We start from the raw sequence: 15,659 nt of genomic DNA, 5'->3' as shown, positions 1-15,659 counted from the left end.
TGTGACAGCTGTCACCCCGTAGCCATCCCAAATGGCCATGGAAAATTCCTCTTAAATTTTAGCAGAAAAGTTCTGCAGGAGATTTTCACTTAAGCTGCGTTGTGCCCAGCTCATAAGATTGGCTATATTTCAAGCCTGACTACCTCTGCTGCCTGGCCATTGTGCTAATGGTGCTCAAACCTTGTGGGTGATGAGGAAATATGACATGTTCCTGGCACTGTGTTAGTGCGTTCCAACAGTAGATACAGGGGACTACTCTTCGGATTACACTTTTCCTTTCTCATTAATTTGCGTTCACATTCCTTGTGCCCCCTCACAGGCAGTAAAAATCCACAATGACAGATCTGAGGGGGCAGATACTAGATACTCTAGATACACTTTTAAAGGGCCCATATTATGAAAAATGGAAAATTCTTTGCTTTTTTAATAAAAGACCTTAAATGTTAAAGTTTCTAAATGTACCATTCACCCATCTGTCTATATACTCAATATATGGAAACTAAGCTGCAAAAACAATGCTTTGAATCCGTTGTTTTTGTGATGTCACAGAAACAAATGCACTTACATATATCTGCCTGTTAAAAATCCAACAGATTCACTCTGACGTTATATGGAGTGTTTCGGCCCTGATTGCATTTTGAAAAAGGCACAATATATGGCAGCCAATAAGAACAGTGGTCATTTACATATATCTTTTAAAGGCACAGCAACCGAAACAGTCTGATTAATTCAAAGCGATAAAGAGAGGATAGAAAATGGTCCTGTGAGAATAAATAACGCATAATTTAGGTACAAATAGTTTTTGTATGTAATTTCACACAAACATCATGAATGGATTTGAAAAAAGTGGGCTAGAAAAAAAGACATGAGCCTTTAAAAGACCCATATCCTACATTTTCCTGCAATTTATTCTTGATGTTTGTGTGTATTTATGTACCAAGTGCAGTCATAATCAATCTTTACATGAGCATTTTCTAATAGTATTGATCATCTGTCTGTAATATACACCTGATATATGTAAATTAATTCAATTCTGTATTGTGCCTCATTCAAATAGTAGTCTGGACTAAATCACTCCTTATAACATCACTAAACTGCTGTAGGCTAAACAGGCAGATATATTTAAATGTTTGGGTTTTCATGACATTAAAAAAACAATGAATTCAAAGCAAATAGACTGAGGAGTGAATGATGCATTATGGAACTTTAACAATGGTTATATACTACATTAAACTTTTAAAGAAGGGAAAAAAAGGAAATTTTGATTTTCAATGATATGGGCCCTTTCAAGATCCATTTTTGTGAATGGGCTGTGTGTGAAAAACACACAAATTTAAAAAAAAGTTTAAAGAACCTCCACATATTATAAAGTTTCCATATCAACTAAAGTTTCTTACACTCTTGAAAAGGATGGTTCTTCACAGGTACTTTAGTAAAGACAATAGTACTATATAGAACCATGAATCATCATATTTTACTGTTACAAGCTGGATATCATAACAACAGCCTGTCTTTACTAAAGAACCCTTGAAGAACCATCCTTTATAAGAGCATAGGAACTGAACTTCCAAGCCAAGGACCATGTAAGAAACTTTTTTAAAGAGTACAGGTTGAGTACAGGTTGAAGTTTAAAAAGTTTAAAAAAAAAATGAATGGGATGAGGCCAGTTAAGAAAAGTGCTTTCAGGATCCCAAATTATTGAAGTTGTATGAGTGTAAATGTGTCAAAGGAAACTTTATAAAAGCCAGGTGTATTGTTTTTCTGAGGGATTTCAGGCAGGGGTGGGGCGACTGTACATGTTGCTTGTGTTTCTTGCTGCATGAGAGATGAATTTGGAATTTGGGCCAGAGACCAGGAATTTGAATCCTAGGGGGTTAGAAAGAGACAAGAGGAGAGAGGGAGGGAGAAGGGCGGTAGAAGGGGGGTAAGTGGGCTGTCTTAAGTTAATTCCATCACACATATATACACACACACACACACAGGCCCTCCACCCCTCCTCTATACACTATAAACACACATCTATTGAGCTATAACTGGAAGCACGCTGTCTGTGGCGGGAAGACTTAGAGGGAGCAAAAAGAGAGCCTGCATATCACCAACACAGAGGCACAGGCGTGGAGAAAAGAGCCAAAACTCGAAAGAGAGATTGTAATCCACATGAGGAGAGGCTTCAGCCTACCACACAGGAGCTGGAGACTTTCACAGAGTGAGTGGCTAACGTTTCTCATTACTGTTGTATTATTTGATGTACTGTACTGCTTGGGAACTCACGTTTTAATTTGATATGAAATTGGTTACAGGTCTTGAGTTCTATATTGTTTTCTGTTTTGTTTGGCTAAGTTTAACCCCTTAAACCCCAGGATTATTCAGTTACTAATCTTAAGACTTTGTTACCTGCTAATTCTCAACAGCTGTAAATTATGCAGTCACTACCATGAAACCAATATCTAAGTTATCTGAAGTTACATGAAGAAGAAATTCATGTGTGGGCTCACATACAAACCCCTAGGGTTTCAGAGGTTAATAGATGGCTATCATAATCCAGTCCTGAACAGTTTAATGCAAATCATTATGAGACTGAAGAATAAATAGCTGCCTTACTCACAGTAAGCATTCAGCATTTCTACAGTTCTCACTATCTGCACTTATCTAGTGCCTACTGTCTGTCAGTCACATAGCTATTGTTGACTATTATGGACTTTGTCATTAGATGACAGTGAAAATCAATCCCAAGATCAATAGAAAAGTATCACAGCATAGAGAACATTGATTAATGCCAGAGCAATTCATCTCGGGGCCTTCATCTTACCTTTCTAGTTGATTTGGTCTATTATTACTGTAACTAATGCAGATATTACATCTACTGTAGATGGTACATAGGCCTCAGAGTGGAATGAAATGACAAATTGAATAAGAAAGAACTGTATTTAAAGAACAGTATTTAAAGGGCTCATATTATGGAAATCTAAATTTTCCTCATTTTTTTTTCTAGAAGCGAGAAGTATTATGTAAGTTTCAGAACTTAATGTTCACTTCCCAGTTATGTGGATCATTTTACTGAACTCGTTCAAAGAAAGAGTTGAAAGCCCATTTTAGTTTTAACTGGCTTAGACTAAAATCCTTTAGCTTGACCAAATGATTGAGCGTTGCATTTTGTCACGCCAATACAAAAAAAACGTGAAACTTTACACAATATGTCAATAGTAACAATTTAAGCTCATTTTGAGCAGAACTTAAAAACACTAGCTAGCATGTGACTAGCAAATGCAGCTTTGAACAGTTGCAGTGATATTTTTCATTAAAATGCAAAAGTTTATTAATTGCAGAAAATATTTGTTTTGGTAGTAATAACACTTAATGTTACATGCTGATTTTCACACCTTCAGACAGATTTACTTCAAAACAATGAAATCTAACTTACCATCATGTGGATAAGAGGGACAGGGATGCAGCCTTACCCCCTGCTGTAAAATGCAGGGGTGTGGTTAAAATAAGGCTCTACTTATGGACTCAAACTCTTTGCGTTTCGATAGTGACTAAAAATGTGGGACAGCAATTTACTTATATTTTATTTAAAAATTAAAGTCATAATAAATTTCACTTTACTGTGAAACTGTGCTGCAAAAATAGAACATTTCGGATGAATGTTTTTGTGATGTTTTTGCACAATCACCAATTCCTTTACATGCAGTACTTGCAGAAGTCACTTTAGCTTATTATTCAGAGCAGTGTAGCTTAAAAATGAGTGTTTTTTGTTTGTAAAAAACACTATACAACATCAGATTACATACAAACAACTTAGCCTACAGCAGGTTAGCGCTGCCCATTCAAGCTAAAGCTATAAGGATTGTTTCATCCCAGACTGTTTTTTGAATGAGGTACAATACAGCAGTCAATCATTTACATGTACACAGTAACAAATACAGCTTGTTGAACACAAAGAGATGAGAGATTGGACAAGTTTGCATCATGTAAGAATGAAAGGCTGTTTCTGATAAATATAACCACACAAATGTGTCATGAGAGGACATTAGAGTAACAAATAAAACGGAACAGAGCGTAGAACATGAGCTCATCTGATTTTTCAGCAAGGTCTCAGTGATTTGGTTAAGGCTCAGTGTGTTTATTCTCACTTGGGGCAGGCCAGCACTCGTGTTCCAGCACAAACCCCAGCAGCAGCAGACACACTGCTGCCCCCACACATTAGAAGGCGAAAATGCCATTTTTCTTCTTCACACCTTCTTTTCATGCGCTGTCTAATTTTAACAAAGAGCCCCACAGTGATCTGATAGCTGATTCATATGAATGCAAACATTCATCAGAGCATAACTACAGTCAGCATAGCGTTAACTGCTAAAAGCATACTGATGGTTTTTTCTTTCACTCCTAAAGTAAATGATATCATCATGTCTGGCGCATGTTGTCTAACTTTTTTTCCCCCTATTACTTTTTCCAAATCTCTCTCTCTCGCTCTCTCTCTCTCTCTCTCACTCTCTCTCGCTCTCTCTCTCTCTCGCTCTCTCTCTCTCTCTCTCTCAGTCATACTGTGAAGTGAACAGCCCCTCCTCCACCTGTGTTTGGACCTTTTTGACTGTGAGTGTGTGAGTGTTTAAAGGGTCTACACATCTGCTCCTGCAGTCAGTTGCACGCTTGTGTGTGTGCTTGGTGTAATTATGAAGGAAGCCCTCGTCCTGCTGTGTGTTTGTCTGGTTCTCTTTCCTGCTGCAAACGGTCAGTCACCTGCTGCCGAGAGTGACACTTACACGGTAAGAATAATTTCAGTCAGAATCAGAAAAGTTCAAGGTCCAAGAAGGTGTATTTTTTGTTTGTTTGCTTTTGCAAATGCTCACACAAAGACAGAAAATATGAATTAAAAAGTAATGAAAAATGATTAACATATACACAATGTAAAATGTGAAAACAGTAGCAGCCATGCTAAGTAGGGGTGTAAAAATACACATATTTTCAGGTTTGCTGCCGTTTTCAATTCTGGTCTCGTGATTTGGTGATGATTTCAACTCTGAGATCATATTTTTTATTTTTTTGTGTTTAAAAAGTCTCAGTTCTATAAACAATAAAAAATCCTGAACTGTCTGAACAGCTCAGTTATAGGTTTGTTCTGTGTTATGTTGTAATTGAGCTAATGTTAGCCTACACTCTTAAAAATGATGGTTCCTCAAGGGGTCTTTAGTAAAGTAAATGGTTTCATATAGACCCATGAACACTCAGATACTCTTTGTATTATTAAAGGGTTCTTTGCATCATGAAATAGGCTTGTAACACTACAAGACCACTTTTTAAAAAGGTTCTGGATAGAATCATATACAACATATTCTCCATCAATTTAAAGAACCCTTTTACAATACAAAGAACCCTTTAATCATGCAAAGGGCTCTCTGAGTTTTCATGGCTCTTTACAGGACCATTTTCTTTCTAAATTAACCCTTGAAGAGCTATCATTTTTAAGGATGCAGTTTTTATAGCTTTCATTACCGTCTTGATTATCTGGAACTACACAGTGAAAATCAATGTTATAAAGTACATCTTTGTGTGGGACACATCAAAGAAACATTATAGGTTTCGGTGTTTTGACAGACACTACAAATCCTTTAAAGCTTGTCTAACCTCACAGTAACAGATAAACGCACACGCGCACACACACACACACACACACACACACACACACACACACACACACACACACACACACACACCTTCTAAGCCATTTCTTCTTCTGGGTCCCGGGGAGTGCTGGAGCCTATCCCAGCTGTCATTGGGCGAAAGGCAGGATATACACCCTGGACAGGCAATAGTAGATACATTCATTCATTCATTTTCCAAGCCGCTTCTCCCTCAGGGTCGCAGGGGGGTGCTGGAGCCTATCCCAGCAGTCATTGGGCGGAAGGCAGGGTACACCCTGGACAGGTTGTCAGTCCATTGCAGGGATAGTAGATACAGTATTAGAGAATTTATTAGTGGGCAGAAGCTGAACCGGTCATTTGGCTATGGGCTCAGAGTACACAGAATAAATTAATTAAATGGACCATCCATACTGTTTAATTTGATCAGGTATGTATGTCAACACTGAAGGCTTTTTCATATGTAAATCTTAATCCTATGTTAATAAGGCCAGAGAAGAACTGCTAATCATTGCACATACAGTCTCTCTGTGGTTGCAGAGCATTTGTGAAAATCTGTGTGTTCAGATCTTTCTTTCTGTGTGTGTGTCAGGAATGCACAGATGGCTATGAGTGGGATGTGCAGACCCAGCACTGTAAAGGTGGGTGGCAGGTCATGAGAGAGATGTGATAAGATGATACACTTGTCTGCTAATTACCATGATCTGTTGAAATGTCACTCACACAGACGTCTCGTCCTTGTCCGCTGTCTGTTACAGTAGTCAGCTTGTTCCAGTCAAGAGGCTAAAACTGCTCTTTCACTCTGTCCTTTTCTTCTCAGACATAAACGAATGTGAGACGATTACAAGAGCGTGTCAGGGAGAAATGAAATGCTTTAACCATTATGGAGGTTACCTGTGTTTACCTCGCTCCGCCTCTGTCATCACCGCCCCTGAGCCCTCCGGCCACTCAGAGTCCAGCCTGCCTGTGGGGTCCAATGAGTCATTCAGCCCCTGTCCTGTGGGGTATGAGGCTCAGGGGGATGCCTGCGTAGGTAAGGGAGATATGTCATGATAAGAGCAAATACTGTCCCACCCCTTTACTAATTTTCTAAAAACAAATATGAAACAACTAAATATCTTTTTTTTTCTATATTTACTGTGCCCACCTTTTGTCCAAAGTACATCTTCCATTCCTTTCAAGAGACTTTCTTTCAGTTTTTCAAAAAAATCTATTTTTGGGCTATTTTTCCATTCTTTCAAAGTTCAGTCTTAAAGGTTGGTTGCATTTTTGCTTCTCATGATCCAAGTAGTCTCAAACACATTGAGTGATGATGAGGTGTGAACCTTGGGGTGATTAGTCCATTGTTCTGAGAGCACCAGTAACTTCTTTGTCTGAATTTTTTATCTGTTTTCTTTTCTCAGTAATGGCTTCTTGAGAGTTACACATCCTTTCAGACGTTTAACATTGGTATCTGGCTTTTGCACAGCCCTGTATATATTGAATATGTATTGAATATACAGAAAAAATGAGGATGGCATAAGTACTAAGTTTATGCCAGATATCTGTCTGTGTGTACAGATGTGGATGAGTGTGTGCTGGACCTGCATGACTGTCAACCAAGTCAGGACTGTATTAACACACAGGGCACCTACACCTGCCAGTGCCCCGAAGGCTACAGCAAGATTGGCATGGAGTGTGTTGGTGAGAAAATGTCTGTCATATGATCCAATCTGAAGTCAGAATCTTTTTTTATTTACAGTGACTGAGTGTAAGTATGTGTTAACACTCCTCTCTGCCGGTAGATATTGACGAGTGCAGGTACCGCTATTGCCAGCATCGCTGTGTGAATGTGCCCGGATCTTTCTCCTGCCAGTGTGAGCCAGGCTTCCAGCTGGCAGGGAATAACCGATCCTGTGTGGGTGAGTCAATAACTCCCAACACAAAGCATGCACTCTGATCTAGTGTTACTGACCAAAAGTGATAGATATATCTGAGCCACTGCATTTACTAGAACCATTCACTCCAAAGTGTCCAGTTGAAGAATTTGTTGATGATATTAAATTCAATATTTCACTCTGATATGTGGCGTGGTGGGTAGCGCTGTTGCCTCACAGCGAGGAGGGCCTGGGTTCAATTCCCCGGCCGGGTGACCGGGGTCCTCTCTGTGTGGAGTTTGCATGTTATCCCCGTATCCCCCAAAGACATGTAGTCAGGCCAGTTGGACATGCTAAATTGCCCCTAGGTGTGAGTGTGTGAATGACTGTCTGTGTCTGTCTGTCTGCCCTGCGATGGACTGGCGACCTGTCCAGGGTGTATCCTGCCTTTCGCCCGAAGACTGCTGGGATAGGCTCCAGCACCCCCCGCGACCCTGACGGAGAAGCGGCTTAGAAAATGGATGGACTCTGATATGCCATATATATATATATATATATATATATATATATGTTTGTGTGTGTGTGTATGTGTGTGTGTATATGTATATATATATATATATATATATATATATATATATACACAGAGAGAGAGAGAGAGAGTTCTGTCATAATTACAAAGGAAATCACAAAGGAAAAAGACAGATTTGGATGTAATCAGCAGATTTTCAGAGCCTATCAGTGATAGATGACATGGTTGTGCCAAGTGTGAGTGAACTAAGTCTTCATTACTGAAAAAAAGAAGTTTGAAGTTTGACATTTTTGTGATAATTTAAAAATCTGAAAAATGAGGGGCAGAATCAAAATAGTTGTTTCTGCCTGTAACATCTTGCCTTAACTATCTCACATAACCATATGGTTCATATTGTTTTTCTGTGATTTGTTGTAACAAAGACACAGAGGCAAGATGCAAGCACAAGTCTATGGTTTTATTGGTTTCATAAAAATATCTTCAAAGGTATCAAATGGGATAAACAGTAAATTTCAGAATACTAAAAGACTATGCCCCTTAATGCCCCTTAGTCTCTAAGGGGCATGAGCTAGACCACTACACAATAGGGAAAATACAGAATAGAGCCTGGCTGGACAGAGGCCTCCCGAGAGGCTGCAGGCGTAGCCAGAACTTCTGCTGATGAGTTTATAGGTGAGGCCATGAACTGATGTGACCTGTGTGGCAACCAGGAATTTAGCTTTCAACAGTTTTTTCCCTCTCTTTTCTACTCCTAGGCCTTTGCTTTGAGAAGTTTTAATAAAAGTCATCTTAAAATCTGACAGGGTAGGACAGTCTAGGTGCTGAAGATAAAGTTCACATCACATGCTTCCCTGTCATACTCACATGAGATACCAAAAAAGGCAGTACAGGCTTCCCTACTCGGAAAGTAGTGCAGATTTTCCAGGTGCTTAATTCCCTTTTCTATGGCAAGAAACTGACTTCATTGGCTCGATGTTATGTAATGATAGAGGAGGCAGGATGTGAGTATAAGTGCATGGTTTTATTGAAATCCATAACAAAAAAGAATCCACAAAAGTAACAGAACAAAGGAAGGAAGAAGAAGAAAAAAAACAAGGAAACATAAGGCAAATAACCAGCAGTATAAATACACGTAGAACAAACAAGAAACTCCTGGCACTAATGACAGGGCAGGGCTACACACTAGACACAAGTGAGACAGATAACCAGGAGGCAGGACATGGGAGGAGACAGAAACAAAAGCACACAGCTAGAGACACAAAGGGAGAAACAGAAAAAGACAAGTGTACTGCAAGACAGGGTGATACATCTGTGCTTTTGGGATCCCATGACCTGTGGGGAATTGTGTGTGTGTATATATATTTGTGTTTTAGTCTAATGAAAAGCATGTCCTTTACTTGTGCTGAGATCCAAAAGACACCAAAAGTGGATTCAAGTAATTTTGACTCTTGCTTAGGAAAAAAAGTGTCTCATGGAGAGTGATAGTGATGTATCTGTCTGACCAGATGTGAATGAGTGTGAGATGGGAGCCCCGTGCCAGCAGAGGTGCTATAACACTTATGGGACATTTCTGTGTCGCTGTGAGCAGGGTTATGACCTTGGCCCTGATGGCTTCTCATGCAATGGTACGTGTTCTTCTTGTCCTGTTTCTATTAAGTTGTTTCATGTTGGTTTTTCTGTTAAAGGGGTGATATGGCCAAAAATAAATGTCCTTATGTAATTACTAGTTAATAAGCCAAGTTTTTTGCTTCTTTATGGTTACCACATAGCTAAAAGCAGTAATAGCAGCTTGAGCTTTGTTTGTGGTTTTGTCTAGTTTTTAAGATAACAGTCTGTCATACAGTGTCAGAAACCACATAATCAAATGTATTTGAAATGACTTAATAACTCCACCACATTTGAGCCAAGTCTGTGATGATTTAGGTATGAAGTTTGCTAACTGAGAAGCCTCTACCACTTACCAGCAACATTATCATTGTAGCACAAGTAAAGCTAAAGAAGCAATATTGTGACAAAATATATCTCAACTGATGTTTGGGACAGTGGAGAACCCTCAGTGCCCAACAGAAAATTGTCCAATCCAATTTTTTCCCCTGTTGTCTAAGTAGATACAGCCAAACAACAAACCAAGCTGTCCCAATAGTTAGGACTTCAGAAGCTGGAAAGAAAGTTTGCGTTACATTAATTTCCCAAATCCACTTACAAATCACTTCAGGTACCAATTCTCTGAGAAAAAAAATGGCTTTCTAAAGTTTCGTGAAACCCTTGATACATCACTGACTGTGAATATACAACCCCAATTCCAATGAAGTTTTCTTAAGTTTCATCACATTTATGGCCTGAACTGAAGGCCTAGCTCTAATATTCACGGTTCACCATTAGTCTGGGGTGAGGAGAAACTTGTTTAAGTCTGAGTTTTTGCCTTAAAATATGTCTCTGTTCATCCTCATCTCTCCTTTTCTCGTTCCTTATCTGCAGACATCGATGAGTGCAGCTACTCCAGTTACCTGTGCCAGTTTCAATGCGTGAATGAACCAGGCAAATTCTCCTGTGTGTGTCCACAGGGATACCAGCTCCTGGGCACGCGGCTCTGCCAGGGTAAGGCTTTATTCTCAGAGTAAGATAACACCTACTGCCCTTTCTCCTAGAACATAATCACTGTTTCACACCGTGGCAGTAGATGCACATTTTATCAATGGGACTGGTGACTCATCAAAACAACAATTCGAGCTTCTTCATCCTGCCTTATGTAATCTCTCAGAATCTGCCCATTCACACTTTGTTTTCTTTTTTTGCTATGTTCCTGCTTGTGTTAGATGTGAATGAGTGTGAGTCAGGCAGTCATCAGTGTGCGGAAGGACAGAACTGTGTAAATGTGCATGGAGGATACCATTGTGTGGACTCCAATCGCTGCCAGGACCCCTATGTCCAAGTCTCAGAGAAGTAAGTGACAAACACACACACACACACACACACGTACACACACCAACGGTCCACAGTGGAGCGGTTTTCACTTGCATTTATTTTTACTTACATTAAATCAACAGGTATCCACATACTGTTTCTAGAGTCCAGTTTGTATAATGCTATAGAAAAGCACTGCCAACAGAATGGGATGTTCTGAAGAAGCTGCTCATGAACCTAAGCTCACCATGTCCAGTGCAGAGTGTTGGCTAAAGTGGTCTAACCGCCCCTGCACTGGGTCATGGAGCAGTGGAACGGTGCTTTCTGAAGTGTTTTGTACTGTGAACTTGAGCAATGTTTTGGATTTTTTATTTATTTATTTTATTTGTTTTTTTGACACGGACAATACAGATAAACATTGTTACATAGAATGCAACACGTAATGTATACAGGGCATCTAGCTTAATAGCTTAAGCTAATTTGCAGCCCTATATATATATACATATACATAATAAATTATCACAGCAATGTTCTAACATCTAGTGTAAAGCCTTCCCAGAAGAATACAGACTGTTACTACAGCAAAAGGGAACACATTTTCCATTAATGCCCTTGATTTCAGGAGAAAATAATAGATGAACAGGGCTTTACAGACTGGGGGATGCATAACACATCATGTACAATGTAAATATTATGAATTATACACAGGAAATTCCTTCTTGTGATATTTCAATATTTCAAATATTTTGGGAATAAAATGATAGTAAATCATGGACGATTTGTTAAGTTATTCGCTTTGCATTCTCAATGTTAATTTTATTAGAATTACATTCATGATGTTATACAGCTTTCTCAGTCATTCTGGAAATATTTACAGCTTCCTACTAATTACTGAAACCTGTGAAGCTGCACCCAAATTGATTATTTAATTTCTATTTTAATTCTTCAAACCTTTTATTCTAAACATTTAGACAAAAGTCTCAAACTTCTGAATGCTCGAATAATTGTTTACAGGCCTGAAAATCCAGCTTTTCTGGTTAAGATGAGGTCAAAGAGGCCACACAGGAAGCCTTCTGTGTATGTGTGACCAGGTGATCTGTTCTTTACCTCCTCCTCTCTCTCTTTCCCTCTATCTCTCCCTCTCTCTTTCTCTCCCTCTTTCTAACCCCACAGTCGCTGTGTGTGTCCATCAGTAAAGCCAGAATGTCGTGATCTGCCCTTTTCCATAGTGTTTCGCTACATGAGCATCACCTCTGAGCGTTCCGTGCCTTCTGATATCTTCCAAATCCAGGCCACTAGCATTTATCCAGGATCTTACAACACCTTCCGCATTCGCTCTGGGGATGATGGTGGAGACTTCTACATCCGGGTAAGTAAAGACATTATTTAGAATCAGTAATGATCAAAATGAGCATGCCGGGTATCCTTCCCCTGTCTGCCCTCGTCACAGCACTGCCGTCAGTCAAACAGTCCATTTCAATACCAGTTTTAACATGCACTCATTTGCTTTGTCTCGCCATTTCCTCTTGGGATATCCCTGACAGCAGGGAGATTGAGTGAACACAAGGGTCAACTTTAGCAGCATAACTTGCCCAGAAATCATTGTGCCTTGAAGCAGGTCCCACATCAAGCCTGAAAAACCTTTGGCAGACAAAATCAGAAACACTTGCTTTACTGTGTTCACAGTGAAAGTTTACATGTTCTCCCCATGTCTGCATGGGTTTCCTCTGGGTTCTTCAGTTTCCTTCCACAGTCCAAAGACATGCAGTCAGGCTAACTGGACATGCTAAATTGCCCCTAGGTGTGTGTGTGAATGTTTATGTGTATCTGTCTGTCTGTCTGGCCTGCAATGGACTGCCCTGCAACCTGTCCTGGGTGTATCCTACCTTCCACACAAAGACTGCTGGGGTAGGCTCCAGCTCATTGGGCAAGTTTTCAGTTTTACAAATATGCTGCAGCATATAGACTGAACCAGTTTGATAGAGTGCCACATCTACACAGACCAGTGCTGCATCTCTAGTTAGTAGAGCATACCAGAGAGAGGAGTTTGGTGATTGTGTTTGAAGAATCTTATCTTATCTTTCCCTGAATTTGTATTACAGCATCTTTTTTCCCCTAAGGGCAGCATAATGTCATAAGTTTAATTTTAGGGACCCCACAGAATTTTAATTTTGAGACATTCATGGGGTCAAAGAGGTTAAACAGGGGGGTATTTCACACCTTGGGTCACACCTCTGTCTTTAAATAAAAATGTCAGTGTTTTTTTTCTCAGCCCAACATTCTCTTCCAGACATATTGAGCAAGCATAACAGATTCATGAAGAACAGAAAAGTGCAGGAAGAAATAATTCTCTTTTGTCTTCTTAGCAAATCAACAACGTCAGTGCTATGCTCGTGTTGGCCCGGGAAGTGACTGGACCTAAAGAGTACGTTCTGGACCTGGAGATGGTGTCTGTCAACCCTCTGATGAGCTACCAGAGCAGCTCAACCCTGCGCCTTTCTGTCTATGTGGGGCCTTATGCTTTCTAGAGACAGAGAGGGAGATAGAGGGAGAAAGAAAGTCAATAGAGAGGGAGATGAGATGTGTGGTGTGGTGCTGAGAGAAGTCAGCATGACTAATAATGATGGGAGAAAGGGGTAAAATTGGCACTGAGATTGTTCCTGAAAATTGACACTTCTATGGGCTAGCAAACCTGTGAAATGTTTTTTTTTGTTGTTGTTCTTGTGTTTCTTACTTTAGCCTCTGAATGTGGGTTTATTCTGGAAGGTGCTAAATCATTGGTACACTCATTTCTCTCGCTTTCTCACCCTACACTCATACATATAATACACTCACTCACACACAAAAACCTCAGGTGTTAATGTACTCATTCCGAATTAACTCCATTGGAGTAAACCTTGAATAAGTCTTGAAGATGATTTATCTCAATATCATTATCATTTTACTTTGCAGATTTCTACAAATTGTAAAGACTTTGTAAGTAGTTTAGTGAAAGGTCTTTATCACAGATTTGGATAAATGCATCAATAGCTAACCAGGAGCTGACAATAAAATATACATTCCTTTTTACTTGTAGAAGGCCTGAAAACTCTTAAACCGCTTTATAAATCTGTAGAATGTGACTTATGATAGATAGCACCCTTGTTTCAATATAAGTTTTCCAAAGAGGTCAGTGCATTGATCAAGTTTTCTAGTGATGCCAACAAACAAATTTAGCTCATTGCTTTTTTTTTTCTAATACATACAAAAGGACCATCATATTTTCTAATGGCAATAAAGTGTTTCAAAGTCCTGTCTGTGTGCCTTTGTCTTCTTTGGGTACCCTACATGAGTGTATGCCACTAACTTCCACTCTTTCTTCTGTCCGCATGCATGACATTAGTCTCCTCCTTTCTTCTGTTTTCTCTAGTGCTACATCCTAAGGTGAATATAGGCCACTTCCTTACTTCACTTACTTAGATTTATTTTTATTCATCCAGTGCAGGTCCTCTTAAGACAGAGGCAAGAGCTGAGTTTTGATGTCAGGTCTGGTCAGTAAACTAGGCCACTGAAGCCACTGAAAGCAAGAACATTCTTTTTGATCCAAATTGTCCCAATGATTCAAACTGAACCAATGATCATAATCAGAATCTTTCATATTTGCCAAGTACAACATGTTACTTATCCAGCACAAATAGTTTCTCTTGGCACAGGTGTTAAAATAAATTTCAATAAAAATACAGAAAAAAAGAAAATACTCATTACACTAAATAAAACACAAATAGCATAAACAAGTGTGCAACCTGTCAATATGTGCAGGAGAAGAGATAAAGTAAGATAGATTTGTACACCAGGACATAGAGCATATGTGTATATGAATATAGGTAGAAATAGATATTTCTCCACCTCTAAAGTTCAGTCTTAGAAGTTAGTTGCATTTTCTGCTTCTCATGATAAAAGTAATTTCAATTACATATGTAGACTCATCGGTCCTTAAAACATTATTCCCTAACTTTCTGTCCATTTTCTTTTCTTACATTTATAGCATTTGGCTGATGACTTAGTTTGGTCAATTTACACAGGTTGGCAAGGTAGTGTTAGGAGTCTTGCCCAAGTACTCTTACTGGTATAGTGTAGGGTGCTTGTCCAAGCAGGAGATTGAACCCCAGTCTACAGCATAGAAGGCAGAGGTGTTACCCACTACATATACCAACCAACACTTCTTCTTACAGCTTCTTAACAGCTACACATCCTTTCAGACCAGCATTAAGTTGTCTTCTCACAGTGGAAGGATGGACAGAAACTCCTGGGGATTTTTCAGACCTGAATATAAAATCTGAATCTGAATCTGAGTAAAATTAGATTTTCTCCTCACTTTCAAAGCTTTAAAAGGTTTTGCCAGTTGTCAGGAGTTTCACCTTCTCTGTTTTGTTTCGAGTCTAGTTTTGCAAAACTCTTTTGTTTCTTCACTTACTTAGACTTTCATCTTTTAGTATTATCATATATATATATATATATATATATATATATATATATATATATATATATATATATATATATATATATATGTGTGTGTGTGTGTGTGTGTGTGTGTGTGTGTGTGTGTGTGTGTGTGTGTGTGTGTATGTAATATCAGAAATTTCTTCTTTAGTCTTTTTAGAGAAAGAAGTTTGTAAGGCAGCAAAAGGTGTGTTTGAGTAGTTGCTTGTGTCTGTTTTAAGGGGAACATGGAACAAAAATGAGGGACAGTGA

General features: G+C 39.2%; 1 protein-coding gene across 1 annotated transcript; it reads left to right on the top strand.

Annotated features, from left to right (window-relative positions):
• The first annotated feature begins 1,976 nt into the window (after positions 1-1,976).
• On the top strand, positions 1,977-14,220 carry LOC108427968 (EGF-containing fibulin-like extracellular matrix protein 2). Its single transcript, XM_017698588.2, has 11 exons — positions 1,977-2,206; positions 4,540-4,766; positions 6,232-6,280; positions 6,460-6,672; positions 7,200-7,322; positions 7,424-7,540; positions 9,530-9,649; positions 10,503-10,622; positions 10,841-10,967; positions 12,102-12,297; positions 13,295-14,220. The coding sequence occupies exons 2-11, from the start codon at positions 4,674-4,676 to the stop codon at positions 13,454-13,456; spliced, it is 1,320 nt and encodes a 439-aa protein (XP_017554077.1). The 5' UTR covers positions 1,977-2,206; positions 4,540-4,673; the 3' UTR covers positions 13,457-14,220.
• The last annotated feature ends 1,439 nt before the right edge of the window (positions 14,221-15,659 follow it).

Source organism: Pygocentrus nattereri, chromosome 16 (genome assembly GCF_015220715.1).
Source record: "Pygocentrus nattereri isolate fPygNat1 chromosome 16, fPygNat1.pri, whole genome shotgun sequence".
Taxonomy (NCBI): domain Eukaryota; kingdom Metazoa; phylum Chordata; class Actinopteri; order Characiformes; family Serrasalmidae; genus Pygocentrus; species Pygocentrus nattereri.
Note: the sequence above shows the minus strand (reverse complement) of the source record. Positions and strands in the feature narration are given on the sequence as shown.

Excerpts from the sequence above, each read along its gene's own strand:
- LOC108427968 (XM_017698588.2), top strand. The coding sequence starts at position 4,674 with ATGAAGGAAGCCCTCGTCCTGCTGTGTGTTTGTCTGGTTCTCTTTCCT. Across the intron at positions 10,623-10,840 it reads GGGCACGCGGCTCTGCCAGG|ATGTGAATGAGTGTGAGTCA; the intron begins GTAAGGCTTTAT and ends TGCTTGTGTTAG. Across the intron at positions 10,968-12,101 it reads TATGTCCAAGTCTCAGAGAA|TCGCTGTGTGTGTCCATCAG; the intron begins GTAAGTGACAAA and ends CTAACCCCACAG.